Here is a 19512-nt window from a genome sequence, read left to right as displayed (position 1 = left end):
AAGAGCCGAAGAGTTAATAAAGGGAGCAACTGACTTGCACTTAGCAGATGGAAGGGGGATAGCCCATCACCGTAAATCAAGTGATCACTGGGGTGCAATGTCGGCCGCACAGCCAGAGGCTGCTTCAGATAAAAAACAGATGGCCCCCTGAGCACATACCAAGATGCCCTCTCTGAAGGTGTGTTGAACTGCTGAGTCACAGTTCTGACGACACAACATACCATGACAAAAGCCAATCAACACATATTAATTGACTTAGTCCCACCTCGCAAAAAGTATTTTATTTTCAAAAGTATAAAAATTGGCACTTGAAAACTCTCTTTGGAGGAGGAGCCAAGTGAAAACCTTACCTGATGGACAGGTAGACGGGGCCTGAATCTCTCTTCCTCCCCAAGAAGGGACGCCTTTTTGGTAAGAGTCACGCCTCTGACTTTGTCAGATGTATCCCTGGGAACACTTTGTTAACTAAAGCGCTAAACTATTACTTTGAGCTCGACTTTTGTAGACAGTGAATTTATCAACGGCAATCCCAAATCTGTGATACCTGTCACTTGAATAAATTACCTATTGTTTCAACTTTGTGAAACTGTTTCAGTGAAATGTCCTTGGAAGGGCTCTGACAGGAAAATGTTGAATCTGGTAAGTGGCTACATACTCAACCCCTTAGACATAAACTGATGACCAAGTCTGGGACTAGGAGTGGATCCAGCCGCACCTAGACTCCTCTCTAAAAGAGTTTAGAACACAAGTGAGTCTGCTCTGAACCTCGTGACTCAAGCCCCTTCCTCAAATGAACTTTGTATCACCTCTGCCCATATTTGGGTAAGGCACATCAGAAACACGGAACTGTGCATCCTCCGATCTGCTGATACAGCAGAAGGCTGTGCTGCCATCCAGTGAGACCTGGACAGGCTGGAGAGTTGGGCACAGAGGAACCTGATGAAGTTCAACAAGGGCAAGTGCAGGGTCCTGCACCTGGGGAGGAACAACCCCAGGCACCAGGACAGGCTCGAGGCGGACCTGCTGGAGAGCAGCTCTGTGGAGAGGGCACTTGGATGTCCTGGTGGATGACAAGTTGACCATGAGCCAGCAGTGCACCCTTGTTGCCAAGAAGGCCAGTGGCATCCTGGAGTGCATTAAGAAGAGTGTGACCAGTAAGTCGAGGAAGGTTCTCCTCCCCCCTCTACTCTGCCCTGGTGAGGCCCCATCTGGAGTACTGCGTCCAGTTCTGGGCTCCCCAGTTCAAGAAAGATGAGGAGCTACTGGAGAGAGTCCAGCGGAGAGCTATGAGGATGATGAGGGGACTGGAGCATCTCTCCTAGGAGGAAAGGCTGAGGGAACTGGGCTTGTTTAGCCTGGAGAAGAGAAGGCTGAGAGGGGATCTTATAAATGCCTACACATATCTTAAGGGTGGGTGTCAAGAGGATGGGGCCAGACTCTTTCAGTGGTGCCCAGCGACAGGACAAGGGGCAACGGGCACAAATTGAAGCGTAAGACGTTCCATCTGAACATGAGGAAGAACTTCTTCCCTCTGAGGGTGACGGAGCCCTGGAACAGGCTGCCCAGAAGGGTTGTGGAGTCTTCTTCTCTGGAGATATTCAAACCCTGCCTGGATGCGGTCCTGTGCAGCCTGCACTAGGTGACCCTGCTTTGGCAGGGGAGTTGCACTGGATGAACCACAGAGGTCCCTTCCAACCCCTAACATTCTGTGATTCTGTGACTCTGTGACAGGTGACCCAGAAGGAATTTGCAGACACTGTCCAGCATGCAGGGGTGTGAATAAGATAACAAAAGGCCACCTGGAGCTGAATCTGGCAAGGAACATGGAGGACAAACAAAAAGGCTTTTACAAGTACATCAGCAGCAAAAGAAAAACATGGGAAAATATCAGCTTACTGCTGAATGAGGAAGCAGACTTGCTGAGAAAAAACACAGAAAAGATTATAAAGTACTGAATGCCTTCTTTGCCTCCTTCTTTATTGGCAAGATTGGCTGTGAGGAATCCCAGGCTTCTGAGGCCAGTAAGAAAGTCAGGAGCAAGGAAGACTTTCCCTCGGTGGAGGAACACAAGGTTAGAGAACATTTAAACAAGCTGGACATACAGTATTCCATGGGACCTGACGGGATGTACCCACAAGGGCTATGGGAGCTAGCCAATGTCACTAAGACACCTCTCAATTATCTTTGAAAACTCATGGAGATGAGGAGAGTTTCTGAGGACTGGAAGAAAGCAAATGTCACTTCTATCTTCAAGAAGAAGAAGAAGAAGGAACTGGGAAAAAAACAGGTTGTTCAGCCTCACCTCAATCCTAAAGAGGATAATGAAGCTTACCTTCCTGGAAACCATTTCCAACACATGAAGCACAAGAAGGTGACTTGAGAGTAGTCAGCTGAATTTGTGAAGGAGAAATTGTACTCATGCACTAGGACAGGCTGGGGGATAACTGGCTGGAAATCAGCTTTGCACAAAAAGATCAGAGGACCCCACTGAGCAAGAAATTGAAGATCAGCCAGCAATGTTCCCTCACAGCAAAGAAAGCCAACAACATACTGAGCTGCATTAGGAAGAACACTACCAGCAGGTCAATGGAGGTGATCCTTCTCCTCTGTTTGCCACTGGTGAGACACATCTGGAGTGCTGTGTCCAGTTCTGGGCTCCCCAGCACAAGAAATACATCGACATACTGGTGCAAGTGCTCACAAAGATGTATAAGGGACTGGAGCATCTAACATAATGAAGCAAGGCTGAGAGAGCTGGGACATCTTTACCATGGAGATGAGAAGGCTCAGGGAGTATCTTATCAATGTGTGTAAATACCTGATGGCAGGGTGTAAAGAAGACATAGCCAGACTATTCTCAATGGCACCCAGTGACAGTACCAGAGGCAATTGGCACAAAATGAAATACAGGAAACTTCCTTTATACACACACAAAAAAAACTTCTTTACTGTGAACAGGTTGCCCAAAGAGCAACTTAACTCCATCTCTGTATTACATATTCAAAACTCTGCTAAACTTGGTACTCAGCAAGCTGCTCTAGCTGACCCAGCTTTGAGGAGGGAGATTGGACCACGTGATCTCCAGACATCCCTTTCAACCTCAACCATTCTATTTTATGATTCTACTCAGGAAAGACCTAAGCATTGCAAGTAACTCAAATACATGCCCAATCAACATGCAGTAGATTCACATGAGGAACCATGGAATAGAGACGGACAGCAGAAAAAAGGCAATAACAAAACACCTGGAATGCCCTTACCTGGAAACACATGTGCAGAGATAGCTGCTGTCTCTTTGCAAGCACTGCAAAATTATAGGGTGCAGAGATGGGGAGAAGAATCAGGGGTTAGACAGGCCAGTTCGGGAGTAGTGATTGAAAATGCTAGAGTTTTTTACCTTAGAAGGTAGGTAGTAGGGGACAAAACAGTAGGATAATGAAGGTAAATAATGCACTTCTATTTACTATCTCTTAATACAGGACTAGGAAGAAGCTACTGGAAAGAAAAGCAGGCTGTTGATGAAAAAACTTTAAAACAAAAGAACAAACACACTTCTTAGTAATACCTATATATAATAGATACAAATGCATACAAAATATTGCTTCTAAAATAATTTTCCCAGTCCATCATTTTGAAATGATCACTGTTCCACTGGTGCTTCTGCACTCCACACCTCATATTTAAAAAAAAAAAAAAAAAGATAAAACCATGCTTGGATCCTACTTCTAGTCCCTGCTAAAGATAAGTTTGCTCCCTTAGAAGTGCATCACAACGGGTTTAGAAGAAGTAGTGCCTATTATGTATGACTTATTTACTGTATTAGCAGTTTCTTATTTGGTAGATCTAGTGCAAGTAGACCTGTCAGTGCTTCTACAGAGTTCTCCTTTTCTTCTTTCAGACCTCAGAAGGGACTACTGAGATGCAGACTCCCTGCATACATTTTGTTTCCTGTTTTTCAGATTTGTCTGTCCACTCCTTTGAGAGAATTAGCATCAGAAACTCTCTGATGCCTCTCCGGCTAGCAAGAATACTGCTTTCCCTATGAACAGCTGCAAAGAAGTCTTCAATGCTGGCCGTTAGTGACTGAGGAAGGAACTCCTCAGATGGGAACAACAGTGCACAATTAATCTGTTTCATGCAGGGAGCCAGAAACAGCACCACACTACTGGCAGCTCACTCCTTGTCAGCTGCAGGATCAGAGCACCTGAATGTGCCGACAGCCTCTGCATCAGGTACAAGCAACAAAGAGCCTGGAGCCTGCGCTGTTGAGCTCTGCACAGAATCTTCCCTGTGAGGCCTTCACAGTACATTTCCATGGGAACAGACACATGCCTTTCTTGTTGCCAAGGCGACAGTCACTGCTTTTTGAGACTGGTGAACACTGTGCCCAAAGCATTTCAGCATCTTTAAGATCATAAGGAGCTTTACACAGGCATAATCACACCACCACCACCAGTTAAACATGTCAATCATTCTCCCTATTCCTGTTTTTCAGAACTTGTTTTAAACATTTCCATGTAACATGTCAGATTATTCCCAATATCTGGTTTTGATATCAACATTTTAATATCATTGTGAACTTAAACACCTCTGTTGCCTGGAAGTCTTTTCTACTATTGTTCTGTAACTCTTCCGATTCACTCTCACTGACCCAGCTTGCAGTAAAAGTAATATGTTCCTCCCCATGGGTTTCCTGTGGTATTGATCTGTACTTAGAGAAAAGCTGGTTGGCAAAGCCTGTGTCCATCTCTGTCTTCTCCAGCTATTTTAAAATGGAAAACATGTTTGTCAAATCAAGAGGCCCTGCACACTCGAGGTCACCAGGTGGCAGTGGCACTGGATGGCAGCACACGCACGGAGGAGGCGATGATTCCCGCCATGTTTCTGAGCTTTGCTGTCCAGCGGCCGACCAGCACCATGGAGCCGTGGTCACCACTGACGCCGTGTCCTGTGCCCTGAGCGGTTCTCGCTGCCCCAGTGCAGCAGCCCTTGCCAGTTCACTGATGAGAAGCGCTGCAGTGCAGGATCTCGATGGGGGCAGGATCTGCACCGCAACCACGCAGAAGCAGCCCTGCAAGCTTAGGACACACTCCTCAAGCTGCTCTGGAGGAGCAAAAGCAGTTCCCTGGGCCGCAGGAAGCAGTGCCCACCGGACTCCTAGTGCCACTGGTTCTCTTTTCACATTCTCTCCTCCCTCACGCAACTTCTTCCCCATCCTTTCTGAAAAAAATGCATTGGTAGTTGAGATTTGCAGTTTGAGGAGGGAGTGGCAACTGAAACAGGGGCCCACTACTCACATATATCTGCTGTGGGAGGAGGGACCGCTATAGACTATGCTCAAAGGAGTGATGGATGAAGTGTCCCATAATGGGGGAGACTGGAAGCTTGGCATTTCTGACAGCAGAAGGGCCCCTTCTCCACCCTTGTATCTGAATTTACAGAACCAGTGCAGTGCCCTAATAGTGAAGGGGAACAAGCTCCAGTCACTCATCATACAATAGAATCATAGAATCATTTAGGTTGGATTTTTCAACCTTTAAAATCCTTGAGTCCAATGTAAACCTAACACTGCCAAGTCCACCACTAAACCATGCCCCTAAGTGCCACATATGCACATCTTTTAAATACCTCCAGGGATAGTGACTCAACACCTTCCTTGGGCAGCCTGTTCCAATGCTTGACAAGCCTTTTGGTGAAGAAGTATTTCCCAACAACTTGAGACCGTTTCCTCTCATGCTGTCACTTGTTATTTGGGAGAAGAGACCAACACCTGCCTCCCTACAACCTCCTTTCAGGTAGTTATAGAGAGCAGTAAGGTCTCCCCTCAGCCTCCTCTTCTCCAGACTAAACAACCCCAGTTTCCTCAGCTGCTCCTCATCAGACTTGTGCTCCAGACCCTTCCCCAGCTTCGTTGCTCTTCTCTGGACACTTCAGCACCTCAGTGTCCTTCAGAGAATCACAGAATCACAGAATGTTAGGGGTTGGAAGGGACCTCTGTGGTTCATCTAGTGCAACTCCCCTGCCAAAGCAGGGTCACCTAGTGCAGGCTGCACAGGACCGCATCCAGGCAGGGTTTGAATACCTCCAGAGAAGACGACTCCACAACCCTTCTGGGCAGCCTGTTCCAGGGCTCCGTCACCCTCAGAGTGAAGAAGTTCTTCCTCATGTTCAGATGGAACTTCTTACGCTTCAATTTGTGCCCGTTGCCCCTTGTCCTGTCGCTGGGCACCACTGAAAAGAGTCTGGCCCCATCCTCTTGACACCCACCCTTAAGATATGTGTAGGCATTTATAAGATCCCCTCTCAGCCTTCTCTTCTCCAGGCTAAACAAGCCCAGTTCCCTCAGCCTTTCCTCCTAGGAGAGATGCTCCAGTCCCCTCATCATCCTCGTAGCTCTCCGCTGGACTCTCTCCAGTAGCTCCTCATCTTTCTTGAACTGGGGAGCCCAGAACTGGACGCAGTACTCCAGATGGGGCCTCACTAGGGCAGAGTAGAGGGGGGAGGAGAACCTTCCTCGACTTACTGGTCACACTCTTCTTAATGCACTCCAGGATGCCACTGGCCTTCTTGGCAACAAGGGTGCACTGCTGGCTCATGGTCAACTTGTCATCCACCAGGACATCCAAGTGCCCTCTCCACAGAGCTGCTCTCCAGCAGGTCCGCCTCGAGCCTGTCCTGGTGCCTGGGGTTGTTCCTCCCCAGGTGCAGGACCCTGCACTTGCCCTTGTTGAACTTCATCAGGTTCCTCTGTGCCCAACTCTCCAGGCTGTCCAGGTCTCACTGAATGGCAGCACAGCCTTCCGGTGTGTCTACCACTCCTCCCAGTTTTGTGTCATCAGCAAAAGAGTAATTGAAGAGTAGCAGTTTACAAACACCAGTCACTTTGCAACTGTACATCTCAGTACTTGTTAAATAATTATATTATTCAAAATGCTTTTGCTATACACTATTCTCTGATTTCTTGGTTTAAATTTTGGCACCCTGCATTACAAGTGCATAAAGAAGATGCAGTTTATTTGATGAATTGTTGTGGTGGGTTGACCCTGGTTGGACACCAGGTGCCAAGGGGCAACGGGCACAAACTGAAGCAGAGGAAGTTCCAGCTGAGCATGAGGAAGAACTTCTTCCCTCTGAGGGTGACAGACCACTGGAACAGGCTGCCCAGGGAGGTTGTGGAGCCTCCTTCTCTGCAGATATTCAAGACCTGCCTGGACAAGGTCCTGTGCAGCCTGCACTAGGTGACCCTGCTTCAGCAGGGGTGTTGGACTGGGTGACCCACAGAGGTCCCTTCCAACCCCTGCCATTCTGTGATTCTGTGATTCTGTAATTAGTTGCTGTGATAAAAAACTGCTGAGCAAACTCCAGGAATAACGATTACGCCCAGAGCAACATCAGCTGAAGAACACTGGCTCATTGCCTTTAGCTGGGCCACAGTCCTTGTTTTACTCATGTTTCAAGAATTTCTTCACAAGTTAGAAGTGACAGAGAAATACTGTGGCAGAAGAACACTGTTCAGGTTAAGAACCAGTGTTAACCTCATTTACAGGTCCCACAAGTTGCACAAACCACCACAAAAGGAGGAACAAGCAGCCAGGGCAGACTTGGAACTTCTTAAATCAGCTTTATCAATAAATTCTGTTGACGTTAAACCATGACTTAATGCATGGGATGTATGCTCTTGGGAAGCAAGAAACCTAAAAAGGTCTTCAGAAACATGGAAAAAACAATACACATAAACTGTCCACACAAAGCAAGAGCTAAAGTGGGTGCATGAGCCAGAGACAACCTCATACAAGCAGCTGATGCATACTACTGCAGCAGCAAGGTTGTCCTACTACCCTGAAACAGCCATGAAGAACAAAGCCAAAACACAGGTATAAGGCGTAAAATAGGAGGAAGGGAAGTAGCAACAAAAACTTTAGAAAAAATAGAGTCGGTGCAAGGAAGTTATTGGGACAAGAAAGAAGTTAAGATGGAGCACCGATCTGGCAAGACAGAAAAAAAAAAATCTATGACAGCACTGTTGGTGACTAAGGAGAAGGAAAAACAGTTGCAGGACAGAGAGTTAAGAGACAAGTTGTATTAGATGGTGCCAATGCTATGAGAGGGGTTGAGAGGATATACAGTCAGACTCTCATAGGGCCTCTCCCATGTACCATGCAAGAGGTTCCTAGGAGCTATTCCCCTGCTGAATGGCAGAATCCAACAGGGAAATTGTGGGGCAGCAACAGCCACTCAGGAAAGACATGTCCACATGAATGTTGTCCACACAGGCTCAGCACTCAAAAAAGGAGCCACTGAGGATGTTTGGCTGCGAGGAGAAAGAAGTGAGGGATAGAAGTACAGCCCAGGCATAGTCCTTTCGTAAGCATGCTGCTCAAGGCCTAGCCATGTCAGCACAACCGAGTAGCTGCTTCCAGTTTTGCTGGAGAATCACCATCTATTCTATTCATACCTGGAAAGATGGGAAAATTTGGCAATAACCTACAGGTGCTTGAAGGAACTAGTCTGAAGGTCTGTAAATAAGAAGTGACCTGAAGCACTTACAGAGAAAACAAGCAAGTACTTCATAATATAACCATAACTGTAAGATTATTATCCACCCTAACTTGTAATACTTTTACTAAGGGATTACATGTCTTTTGTAAAGACAATGTATAACATTAATGCGTGTTCTAATTTGTGTAACAGTATTTCTCTCCACAACTGCAAGTTCTGGTACCATGCCAGTAAAAGAAGTGAGTATCTCCAAAAGCCAAGTTCTCAGGTCAAGTCAGGTTCCTCCCACCCAGCCATCACACACAGCTCAATTTCTGAAGCCAAAAAGTTCTCCCCAAACAAACTGAAACGACTTCCCACCATTTACTTTTCCTACTTTTTTTTCCAACAGGAGCAAGAGTAGGTGGCAGGCAGGCAAAAGAGGTTGAGTTGTCCTGGGTAAAGAAAGCTCTCCATATTTACAGCTCTTTTCTCTTTGCATACTCTGCAGCTGGCTGTTTTTCATTTCCTAATCTCCATTTCATCTCAAAACAACCCCCAAGCCAACCTCCAGAACTCTGGCCAATTGTCAAAGCTCTCTACCACTTCTCCTATCATTTATTGTTTTCCTCATTTTCCTACCATTTTCAAGGCACTGCTTCCTAGCCCACCATTGCTCCTTTGCCTTTTGACTCTTCCTTAAATTGAGTGCTTCAATATGCACTCGGATGTCTTTACTATACTGATGCAAAGAAGTATTTGGCTCTCAGCTATGGCAAGGAGCAGTGGTGCACAGGAACAACATTCTGTGCAGTAGAAACAGAGAACGGGAGGGTCCAAATGTGATGTGCGGAATAGGCCTCTCCACAGAGCAGTTCAAGGAGGGAGAGCAGAGGAAACAAAAGTCAAGAAGAGTCATATGTGACAGTGCAATCTAAATAGCAAGAAAATGTCAGAGTAGCATTAAGTGCAGATAGATCCTTGCTAAAATATTTGAGAATTTCCCAATTTTTTCATCTGAATTGAGCAATAGATTTCAGAGGGTTTCATTTTCATTTTCTCTTTTGAGTAATGGGTTTTTTTGGTACTTGCTAGGTCTGTTTCTCAAATTAAAAGTGAAGGGACTCTGCTACGCACAACACTCACTACACAGCAGTATAACTCTCCTATTAAGCTTTTCTCTCAGTTATGTAAATCCAGAATAGGAATTCTCCCATTTTGTATCACCCAGGCCTACTGGATGGTATAATTGGAGACACCTGTGTCCTGCTTCTCTCCAAGGCATCTTCACCCTTGCATGAAACTCAAAGAAAACCCTAAATGTACCACCTGCTTCCAGAGACCCCATCTACCCACACTGTGCAGAACACCCACTACATGACTTACTAAGCAAAACATAAACAGGCTTCTCAAGTTTTACTTCCTTTTGGTGAAAATTGATTTTCAAAAAAAGTTCTCCTATCTTCACTTTTCTTCCCATCCAAAGTAGACTCTATAAATAGAAACAAAGTATTTTTATATTCAATTTTAAATCAGTACAAAAGACTTGTATATGTATGGGAATCCTATATAGTTCAGAGGGCTAATACACGAAAGAAACAACAAAGTCAGAGATGGGGAAGGAGTTTCAGCTGAACTATTTAACCACTATTTTATTTTTTTTCTTTAAAGTTGCTTAAAAACAATGACTGACATCTGGAATAAAAGAAGCCTTTATTATTTACTACGGTCAGACTTTTAACAAACACCGTGGAAAAATTCACATTTCTGACACCATCAGATCTCAGACCAAAGGTCCACTTAGCCAACAGTTAGTACCAGATGCTCAGACTACAAGAAATAAGATTAAAAAAAAAGAAAACCTTGTGATTTTCTTTTTTTACAACTATATCAGGTATTCTAATAAACATACTCCTATATATTAAAACTTATTTTACTATATAGGTAGAGCATAATAGCCACAACAATATTATTGCAAAAACAAGACATACATACTCATGTTGTATGACCTTCCTGTTTCGAACAGCTATGGTTTACTAACATCCTGAGCCTGGACTACCATGTTCAATAGCCAGCAATGGACTAGTCTAAGACCTGTATTTGAACCCATCTATACTGTACATATCTTTTAGTAATAAATGCTACAACCTAATTTGGCGTGAGATGAAAAAAAAACCCCACTTTTGTGTTTGTTTTTAGCCTGTTACCTGATAATTTCATCACATGTCCATAGGCTCTGTAAATAGTAACTTGCCTTTCCTCTGTGATGACTGATGATCTCTAGCACAGTTATCTTCGCCTCTCATTTTTCTAAAGAATTCTCACATACCTCCTCTGATGGAAATCTCTCCACCTCTCACTATCCTTATCACTTTTTCTAGAATTATTCTAGTTCTACTAGTCACTGCGTCTTAAGGAATATAGGACTGCATCCACTCTTCAGGACACAGGTGAACCATGGATTTATACAATATTTTAACAATAACTTCAGTTTTGTTAATTCTTTTCCTGTAATATCTAACACTGAATTTTCTATTTGAATCGCTACTGTTAAGCTCATGTTTGCAGAGAGCTATCTATAAAGATGCTAAGATTTCTTTCATGAGCCAAAAGATATAATTTTGACAACAATGTGGCTATATTGGTAGGCTTATTTTCTCACACTTTACACATGAATTCATCAACCTTAAATTTATTCTGCCATATTATCTTCTAGTTTTGAAACGCTCTTCCCCAGTCTTAAGAGACAGGCTTAGGTTCCACTGCACTGAATAATTTCACATTATCAGCTAATTTTGTTGCTTCATTATTTACCTCTGTAGAAATCATTAATCATACACTGAACACTAATGGGGAACCAAAAAGGCACTCCTTCTGTTACAGAAACAGAACATTCATTAGTCCTTCTGCAGCCACCTCCTCCAGCAGCTCTAGGGCCCACGAGTTCCACTAGTTCAGGTTAGTCCCCTCCAAAGCCATGCCTGTAGTTTCTTAATGGCTCATCAACTAATGGAAGTATACTTTTGGTCTTTGTCTCCCTTATCCCTTGGCTAGCAGGTTTGTGTGTCTGTGTTCTTCTTTAGCACTTGCCCCATTTACTTATTAGCCACTTTGCACTGAAAACGTCCTTGACTTCATAAACTTAATGAAGAAGAAGTGTCCTCTCACCTTCCACATACCCTTACATTTCCTCATGAAGCTCAGCAAAGGGAAGTGCAAAGTCCTGCTCCTGGGGAGGAACAACTCCAGACATCAATATATGCTGGGGCCACCCAGCTGGAAAGCAGTTTGTCAGAAAAGGACATGAGGGTCCTGGTGGACACCAAGTCGAACACTTGCTGCAAAGAATGTGCATGGTATCCTGGGCTGCATGAGGCAAAGTATTGCCAGCAGGCTGAAGAACATGATCCTTCCCCTCTACTCAGCACTGATGAGGCTATAGCTGGAGTACCGTGTCCGGTGCTGCGCTTGTCCAGTACAAGAGAGACACGGACATATTGGAGAGTCCAATGAAGGACCGGGAAGATGTCAAAGGGACTGAAGCATCTCTCACATGAGGAAAGGCCAAGAGCACTGGGACTGTTCAGCCTGGAGAAGAGAAGGCTCAGAGCGGATCTTATTAATGTATATAAATAACTGAAGGCAAAGTGCAAAGAAGATGGAGCCAGGCTCTTTTCAGTGGTGCCCAGCGACAGGACCAGAGGCAATGGGCAAAAACTGAAACACAGGAGGTTCCCTTGCACATCACAAAACACTATTTTACAGTGAGGGTGAGTGAGCACTAGAATAGGTTGCCCAGTCAGGTTGTAGAGTCTCCCACCTTGGAGATATTCAAAGGGTGTCTGGACATGGCCTGGGCAACCAGCTCTGCTTGAGCAGGGGAGTTGGACAAGATGACCTCCAGAGGTCCCTTCCAACCTCAACCATTATGTGATTCTGTGATTTCCTTTCCATTTATGAGGAATGTTCCTTATTGACTATATACTTCCCTTATCAGCTTTTACATTCTTTAGAAATCTTGCTGAGAGCATTTTCAAACACCTAAGTACAATATGCTGACAGGCTCACTCTTTATTCACATGACCTGTCAAAGAATTCTAATCCTAATAAAACAGGGGAACAACAGGTAATAGAATAGGAACTTAACAGACCTGTGGGGCACTATTTCTCTCTACAGAAGACATGCTGACTCCTTATCTGTAATGGCGTGCTTAGACACCAATCCTTTGAACAAAAGACAGGACTCCACTAAACTACAGCTTCACATGCAATTTACATTGTTAAATATACTAACAGATGGGGATGGCTGCAACATTTGACAGAAGCATTCACTCAGAAAAAAATAAAATTTGAAGGAGTTATGAAAAGCCTGACAGAAGATATTACAGAACACAGTATCAGTCAGTAGTTCTCTCTTGCCTTTATCACACTGCAGCCAGTGCTGGCCACATATCTAAAAGTATACAGCAGAATTAGTAAAGATACAGATATGGAAAGATTAGGTACAAAATAATTTTCTTATGAAGAGGAACTGAAAGATTGCTTGCTTATATTGCAGGGGAGGGGGAAAATGCACAGAATTAAGACTAACACTGAGACAAAACTAGGAGCACAGTATCTTGCAACAGAAGAACTAGAGGATCACCAACAAAAACAGAGCACAACAAACTCAAAACCAACAAAAGCTTTTTCATGCAGAGTAGTTAGCCTAGAGTACTAACCAGCATAGGAACTTGCCAAGAGACATTGATGATGCAGAAAGGGGTCAATTAGGTAAAAAGCATCCAGTTTTCTTGACCTTGCAAGCTGCATAGCAAAATCTTTACATGTCAAATGGCCAGAAGGCACATACCACCATATACTTCAGAGGATGGTGGGGAGGAGAAGTACCAGATAGTCCACAGAAAAGTTGTGACAGCAGATGTCTCACATGTTCCACCACACTGTCTTGGGCCCTAGCTGGTCCCAGGGGATCCAGGGAGACCTAGTGATGGCATTCTTGTCAGTTCCCGATGGTTTTCTTGCTTCCAAAGACAGATCTGGACTACCAAGCACAAAAATGGCACTGGAATTACTTACAAACCATATACAAATACTCTTAGACTAGACACTTCCATTCATACAAGAATATCCAGAGCTGTAATGTTAAGCATTAAGAGAACAATGAGAAAGTTCGCAAAGAACAAAGCCCACAGAGCAAAAGCTGGCTAACTACTGCTAACTAGCAGGATCCTTCAGTAAGTGGCAGCGTATTACCTGGCATTAACCATGAGGGATTTGAAAGACCATTCTATAGACATGACAGAGTATTATTAGACTATTTTTTCTGACCACAAATAAGCACTGTGAAATATCAATTATGTCCCCAATTTGATGGCACAAACTAAACAGTAAATGCAGTTAAAAGTGAAGGTACCTTTACAGATAGGGTTAGTAACTAACAAGAAAACATTCAACAGCGTCATTCAGCATATCGAAATAAATACAAAGTCACCTCTAATGAACTGGAGTGCAGGGCAGAACTGTTGGATCGAGCCATCTTATTAGGATGGATCCGTTCAAAGTGTGTGCTTAAAGGCAAGGAACAATCTAAGAACACAGAATTAAAAATATCCCCCTAAAGCAGGAGATCGTGTCTTGAAAAGTGGAAAATCTGAAAAGGAAGTAGGGACCACAGTGTGAAAACAACTCAGACTGAATTACCTGTGCCACACCGTGGCAAAGAAAGCCAAAGAAACCTGTGGATTTATGAAGAGGAGGAAGCAAGGACAGTAGGATGATTTTCTCTGTATACTTCAATACACTGGAGAAGTCCATGTTGGAACACTGAATAAAGTAATGTCAAGTACAATCCAGGAGTCTGAAAAATGTTGTCCATGAACGATTTAAATAATGCAACATGTTTAATGAACTAAGCAGAAAGTTAAGAGATGAACGTGATAATGATTAAGTACATTCAACGTAAGTACAAACATTCACAAAATCCCAAGTTATAAAAAGCTTTTCAATTAAATAGAAAAAATAGACAGAACAATAGCCAGTGGAAAAAAGCTGACATGAAACAAAATATGCCACAAATCATTACCACACAGCTCACGTTACTTTGGAGCATGAAGGGAATCACACTCCTAACAGTTACAACGACACTCTCTCCTATATAAGCACAGCTGACGCTGTTATAACCTTCACCCTTTGCATTCAGGATAGTCTACCTGTCACAAACAAGGTATTTATAAAATCAAAGTAGAGGGGCTAGCATGGCCATTAGAAGATCTTCAAATCCTTCCTTGCCCCAAGTCAGTACTGACCTGCCAAAACTCTTCTTAACAGATATTTGTCTAAGTTTTTAAACCCTCTACTGATGGAGGGTCTACAGACATTATATTCTATTTTTAATTTACAATAACTAACCAAATTATGGCTTGTCTTTCTGGAATGTATAAGGCTCACAGTAAGGGCAAATGGAAGTCCATTAGTGCTCAGTAAAATACAGGTGTCATGAGATCCAAATGTCTCTTTTAGCCATAAGGTCCATTAATCTGTAAACAACCATGATCATACAGATCAACACCTGGCTTCATGGCTAGTGTTGATGCCAGGGCTTTGGCTTCTACAATCACGGGATGTTCTTTGATGAATACAGATTACTGGGGAGAGACAGGATTCACCATCAGCCAGTTCACTCAGGACCCTGGCATGCATTTCATCAGGTCCCATGGACTTGTGTACATTCAGGTTCCTCAGATGATCTAGAACCTGATCTTCTCCTACAGTGGGTGGAACTTCATTCCCCCAGTCCCTGCGTTGAGATTCAGGGACTTGAGAGATCTGGGAAGAGCAACTGCCAATGAAAACTGAGGGAGAAAAAAGTTGTTGAGTCCTTCAGCCTTCTCCATGTCGGTTGTTACCAGATTCCCTGTTTCATTTATTGGTGGGTACAATTTCTTTTGTCTTCGTTGTCTGACTAGCATACCTATAGAAGCCCTTCTTGTAATTCTTCACATCCCTTGCCAAATTTAACTCCAGTTGTTCCTTAGCTTTCCTGATCCCATCCCTACACTCCTGAGCAGTATCCCTATATCGTTCCCAGGATGTGTGTGCCTGCTTCCACTGCCTATACATTTTCCTCTTGTGTTGCGGTTTGACCAGGAGGTTCTTACTCAGCCATGCTGGTTTTCCACCTTCCTCACCTGATTTCTTGAACATGGGAATCAGTCGTTCTTGTGCTCTGAGAAAAATGTCTTTAAATACTAAAGTTGCCAGGGGAGGGGAACTTTAATCCATCCCACTCCTACCAGTCTGATGCCAGTGCCAGCAGCAGATGCCCAGAGCCTGGAGAAGGATCACAGGTCAGCAGGAGAGCACCTGAAGGGCAGTACAAAGGAACTCCAGCAGCTCCAGCCAGTAAGTCAGCTTCATCAGAGGCCCAACTTAAATGCCTCTACACAAACGAACGCAGCATGGGAAATAAACAAGAAGAGTTAGAAATGTGCGCATGCCTGCAGGGCTATAATCTTATCAGCATCACGGAGATGTAGTGGGATGACTGCTATGACTGGAAGGATACAGGCTCTTTAGGATGGACAGGCAGGGGAGACAAGGAGGGGGTGTCACCCTCTTTGTCAATGACCAGCTGGAGTGCATGGATCTCCCCCTGAGGATGGATGAGGAGCTGACCGAGAGCTTATGGGTGAGGATTAAACGGAGGGCAGGGACTGGTGACATTACAGTGGGGGCATTCTACAGGCCATCTGACCAGGAAGACCAAGCGGATAAGGCCCTCTATAGACAGATAGGAGCAGCTTCGTGTTCATAAGCCCTGGTCCTCATGGGGGACTTCAACTACCCCGTTATCTGTTGGAGGGGCAACACAGCAGGGCATAAGCAATCCACGAGGTTCCTGGAATGCATTGATGATAACTTCCTTCTCCAAGTGACAGAGGAACCAATGAAGAGAGGTGCTATGCTGGACCTTGTCCTCACCAACAAGGAGGGGTTGGTGGGGAATGTGAAGCTCAAGGGCACCCTTGGTTGCAGTGACCATGAAATGGTGGTGTTCAAGATCCTTAGTGCAGCAAGGCGGGCACACAGAAAGCTCACTACCCTGAACGTCAGGAGAGCAGACTTTGGCCTCTTCAGGGACCTGCTCAGTAGAGTACTATGGGAAAAGCCTTGGTGGGAAGAGAGGCCCATGAAAGCTAGTTAATATTCAAGGATCACCTCCTCCAAGCTCAGGAGTGATGCATCCCAACAAAGAGGAAGTTGGGCAAAAACACCAGGAGGCCTGCCTGAATGAACAAGGAGCTCCTGGACAAACTCAAGCACAAAAAGGAAGGCTACAGAGGGTGGAAGCAAGGACAGGTAGCCTGGGAGGAATACAGAGAAATTGTCTGAGCTTCCAGGGATCAGGTTAGGAAAGCTAAAGCCCTGATAGAATTAGACCTGGCCAGGGACATCAAGGGCAAGAAGAAAAGCTTCTATAGGTACGTCAGTGGTAAAAGGAAGACTAGGGAAAATGTGGGCCCTCTCCAGAAGGAATTAGGAGATCTGGTTACCCAGGATATGGAGAAGGCTGAGGTACTCAATGACTTTTTTGCCTCAGTCTTTACCAGCAAGTGCTCCAGCCATACCGTGCAAGTCACAGACAGCAAAGGCAGGGACTGGAAGAATGAAGAACAGCCCACTGTAGGAGAAGATCAGGTTCAAAACCATCTAAAGAACCTGAAGGTGCACAAGTCCATGGGACCTGATGAGGTCCATCCACGGGTCCTGAGGGAACTAGCAGATGAAGTTGCTAAGCCACTATCCATCATATTTGAGAAGCTGTGGCAGTTCAATGAAGTTCGCACTGACTGGAAAAGGGGAAACATAACCCTCATTTTTTAAAAGGGAAAAAAAGGAAGGCCCGGGCAACTACAGCCCAGTCAGTCTCACCTCTGTGCCTGGCAAGATCATGGAGCAGATCCTCCTGGAAACTATGCTAAGGCACATGGAAAATAAAGTGGTGACTGGTGACAGCCAATGTGGCTTCACTAAGGGAAAATCATGCCTGACAAATTTGGTGGCCTTCCACAACAGGGTTACAGCATTGGTGGATAAGGGAAGAGCAAGTGACATCATCTACCAGGACTTGAGCAAAGCATTTGACACTGTCCCACACAACATTCTTGTCTCTAAATTGGAGAAACATGGATTTGACAGATGGACCACTCCAGGAATTGGCTGGATGGTCACACTCAAGCAGTTGTGGTCATTGGTTCCATGCCCAAGTGGAGCCTAGTAATGACTGGCGTTCCTCAGGGGTCAGTATTGAGACCAGCCCTGTTTAACATCTTTGTCAGTGACATGGACAGTGGGATCGAGTGCACCTTCGGCAAGTTTCCCAGTGACACCAAGCTGTGTGGTGCAGTCAACATGCTGGAAGGAAGGGATGCCATCCAGGGGGACCTAGACAGACTATAGAGGTGGGCCCAGGCAAACTTCATGAAGTTCAAAACAAGGCCAAGTGCAAGGTCCTGCACATGGGTTGGGGCAATCCCAAGCACAAATACAGGCTGGGCAGAGAATGGATTAAGAGCAGCCCTGCAGAGAAGGACTTGGGGGTGTTAGTTGACAAGAAACTCAACATGACTCGGCAATGTGTGCTCACAGCCCAGAAGGCCAACAATATCCTGGGCTGCATCCCCAGCAGCGTGGGCAGCAGGGCAACGGAGCGGATTCTGCCCCTCTGCCCCGCTCTGGTGAGACTCCCTGGAAGTCCTTTGTCCAGCTCTGGAGCCCTCATCACAGGATAGACATGGACCCGTTGGAGCGGGGCCAGAGGAGGCCACACAGTGATCCAAGGGCTGGGACACCTCTCCTATGAGGAAGGCTGAGAGAGTTGGGGCTGTTCAGCCTGGAGAAGAGAAGGCTCCAAGGTGACCTTATTGCGGCCTTCCAGTACCTGAAGGAGCCTGCAAGAGAGCTGGAGAGGGACTTTTGACAAGGGCATGTAGTGACAGGACAAGGGGTAATGGCTTTAAACTAAAAGAGGGTAGATTTAGATTAGATATAAGAAATAAATTCTTCACTGTGAGGGTGGTGAGGCCCTGGCACAGGTTGCCCAGAGAAGCTGTGGCAGCCCCTTCCCTGGAAGTGTTCAAGGCCAGGTTGGACGGGGCTTTGAGCAACCCCCCATGGCAGGGGGGTTGGAACGAGATGATCTTTAAGGTCCCTTCCAATCCAAACCATTATGTGATTCGATGATGATTCTATGAAATAGCTGCCAGCTCAATGTCGAAATGGATATCAGTATCAAGTGGTGTCCCTCAGGGGTCCATATAGGGACCAGTATTTTTCAATGTCTTTATTAATGACATAGTGGGATTGAGTGCATCCTCTGCATGTTTGCAGATGACATCAAGCCCAGTGGTGCAGCTGATAGGCTACAGGAAAGGGATGCCATTCAGAGGGACCCTGACAGGCTGGAGGAGTGGGCCCATGTGAACCTCATGAAGTTCAACAAGCCCAAGTGCAAGGACCAGCACCTGGGTTGGGGCAATCACCAGTACCAGTACACACTGGGGGATGAATTGATTGAGAGCAGCTCTGCAGAGAAGGACTTGGGGATACCGGCAGATGAAAAATTAGACATGAGCTGGCAATGTGTGCTTGCAGCCCAGAAAGCAAACCGTTTCAAAAGAAGCATGGCCAGCAGGTGGAGGAAAGGGATTCTTCCTCTTTGCTCTGCTCTCCTGAGACCCTACCTGGATCTAGCTCTGTCGTCCACAGTACAAGACATGGAGATGTTAGAGCAGGTCCAGACGAGGGCCATGAAAATTATTAAAAGACTGTAACACTTTTCCTATGAAGAAAACAGGAGAGAGTTGGGGTTGTTCAGCCTGGAGAAAAGAAGGCTCCAGGGAGACCTTATTGCAGCCTTTCAATACTTAAAGTGGGCTCATAAGAAAGGTGGAGAGAGACTTTTTACCAGGGCCTGTAGTGATACGTCAAGGGGCAATGGTTTTAGACTGAGAGTGGATTTAGGTTGGACAT

The 19512-nt window shown here is 45.2% G+C and overlaps 1 protein-coding gene across 9 annotated transcripts in view; it reads right to left on the bottom strand.

Moving 5' to 3' along the window:
- The window catches only part of SMARCD3 (SWI/SNF related BAF chromatin remodeling complex subunit D3), a 110153-nt gene that overhangs the window by 82754 nt on the left and 7887 nt on the right, over window positions 1-19512 (bottom strand). For 7 of the 9 annotated variants that reach the window (XM_075420080.1, XM_075420081.1, XM_075420079.1 and 4 more), the window contains exon 3: window positions 13200-13522. The exons of 1 other annotated variant lie outside the window; for it this stretch is intronic. In XM_075420080.1, the coding sequence (XP_075276195.1) occupies window positions 13200-13205 (6 nt within the window). In that variant the 5' untranslated portion in view covers window positions 13206-13522. Of the gene's footprint in view, window positions 1-13199; window positions 13523-13972; window positions 14049-19512 lie in introns of all 9 variants that reach the window. One more of the 9 variants, XM_075420084.1, reaches the window with a different exon arrangement.

Source organism: Opisthocomus hoazin, chromosome 4 (assembly GCF_030867145.1).
Source record: "Opisthocomus hoazin isolate bOpiHoa1 chromosome 4, bOpiHoa1.hap1, whole genome shotgun sequence".
In the NCBI taxonomy this organism is placed as follows: domain Eukaryota; kingdom Metazoa; phylum Chordata; class Aves; order Opisthocomiformes; family Opisthocomidae; genus Opisthocomus; species Opisthocomus hoazin.
Note: the sequence above shows the minus strand (reverse complement) of the source record. Positions and strands in the feature narration are given on the sequence as shown.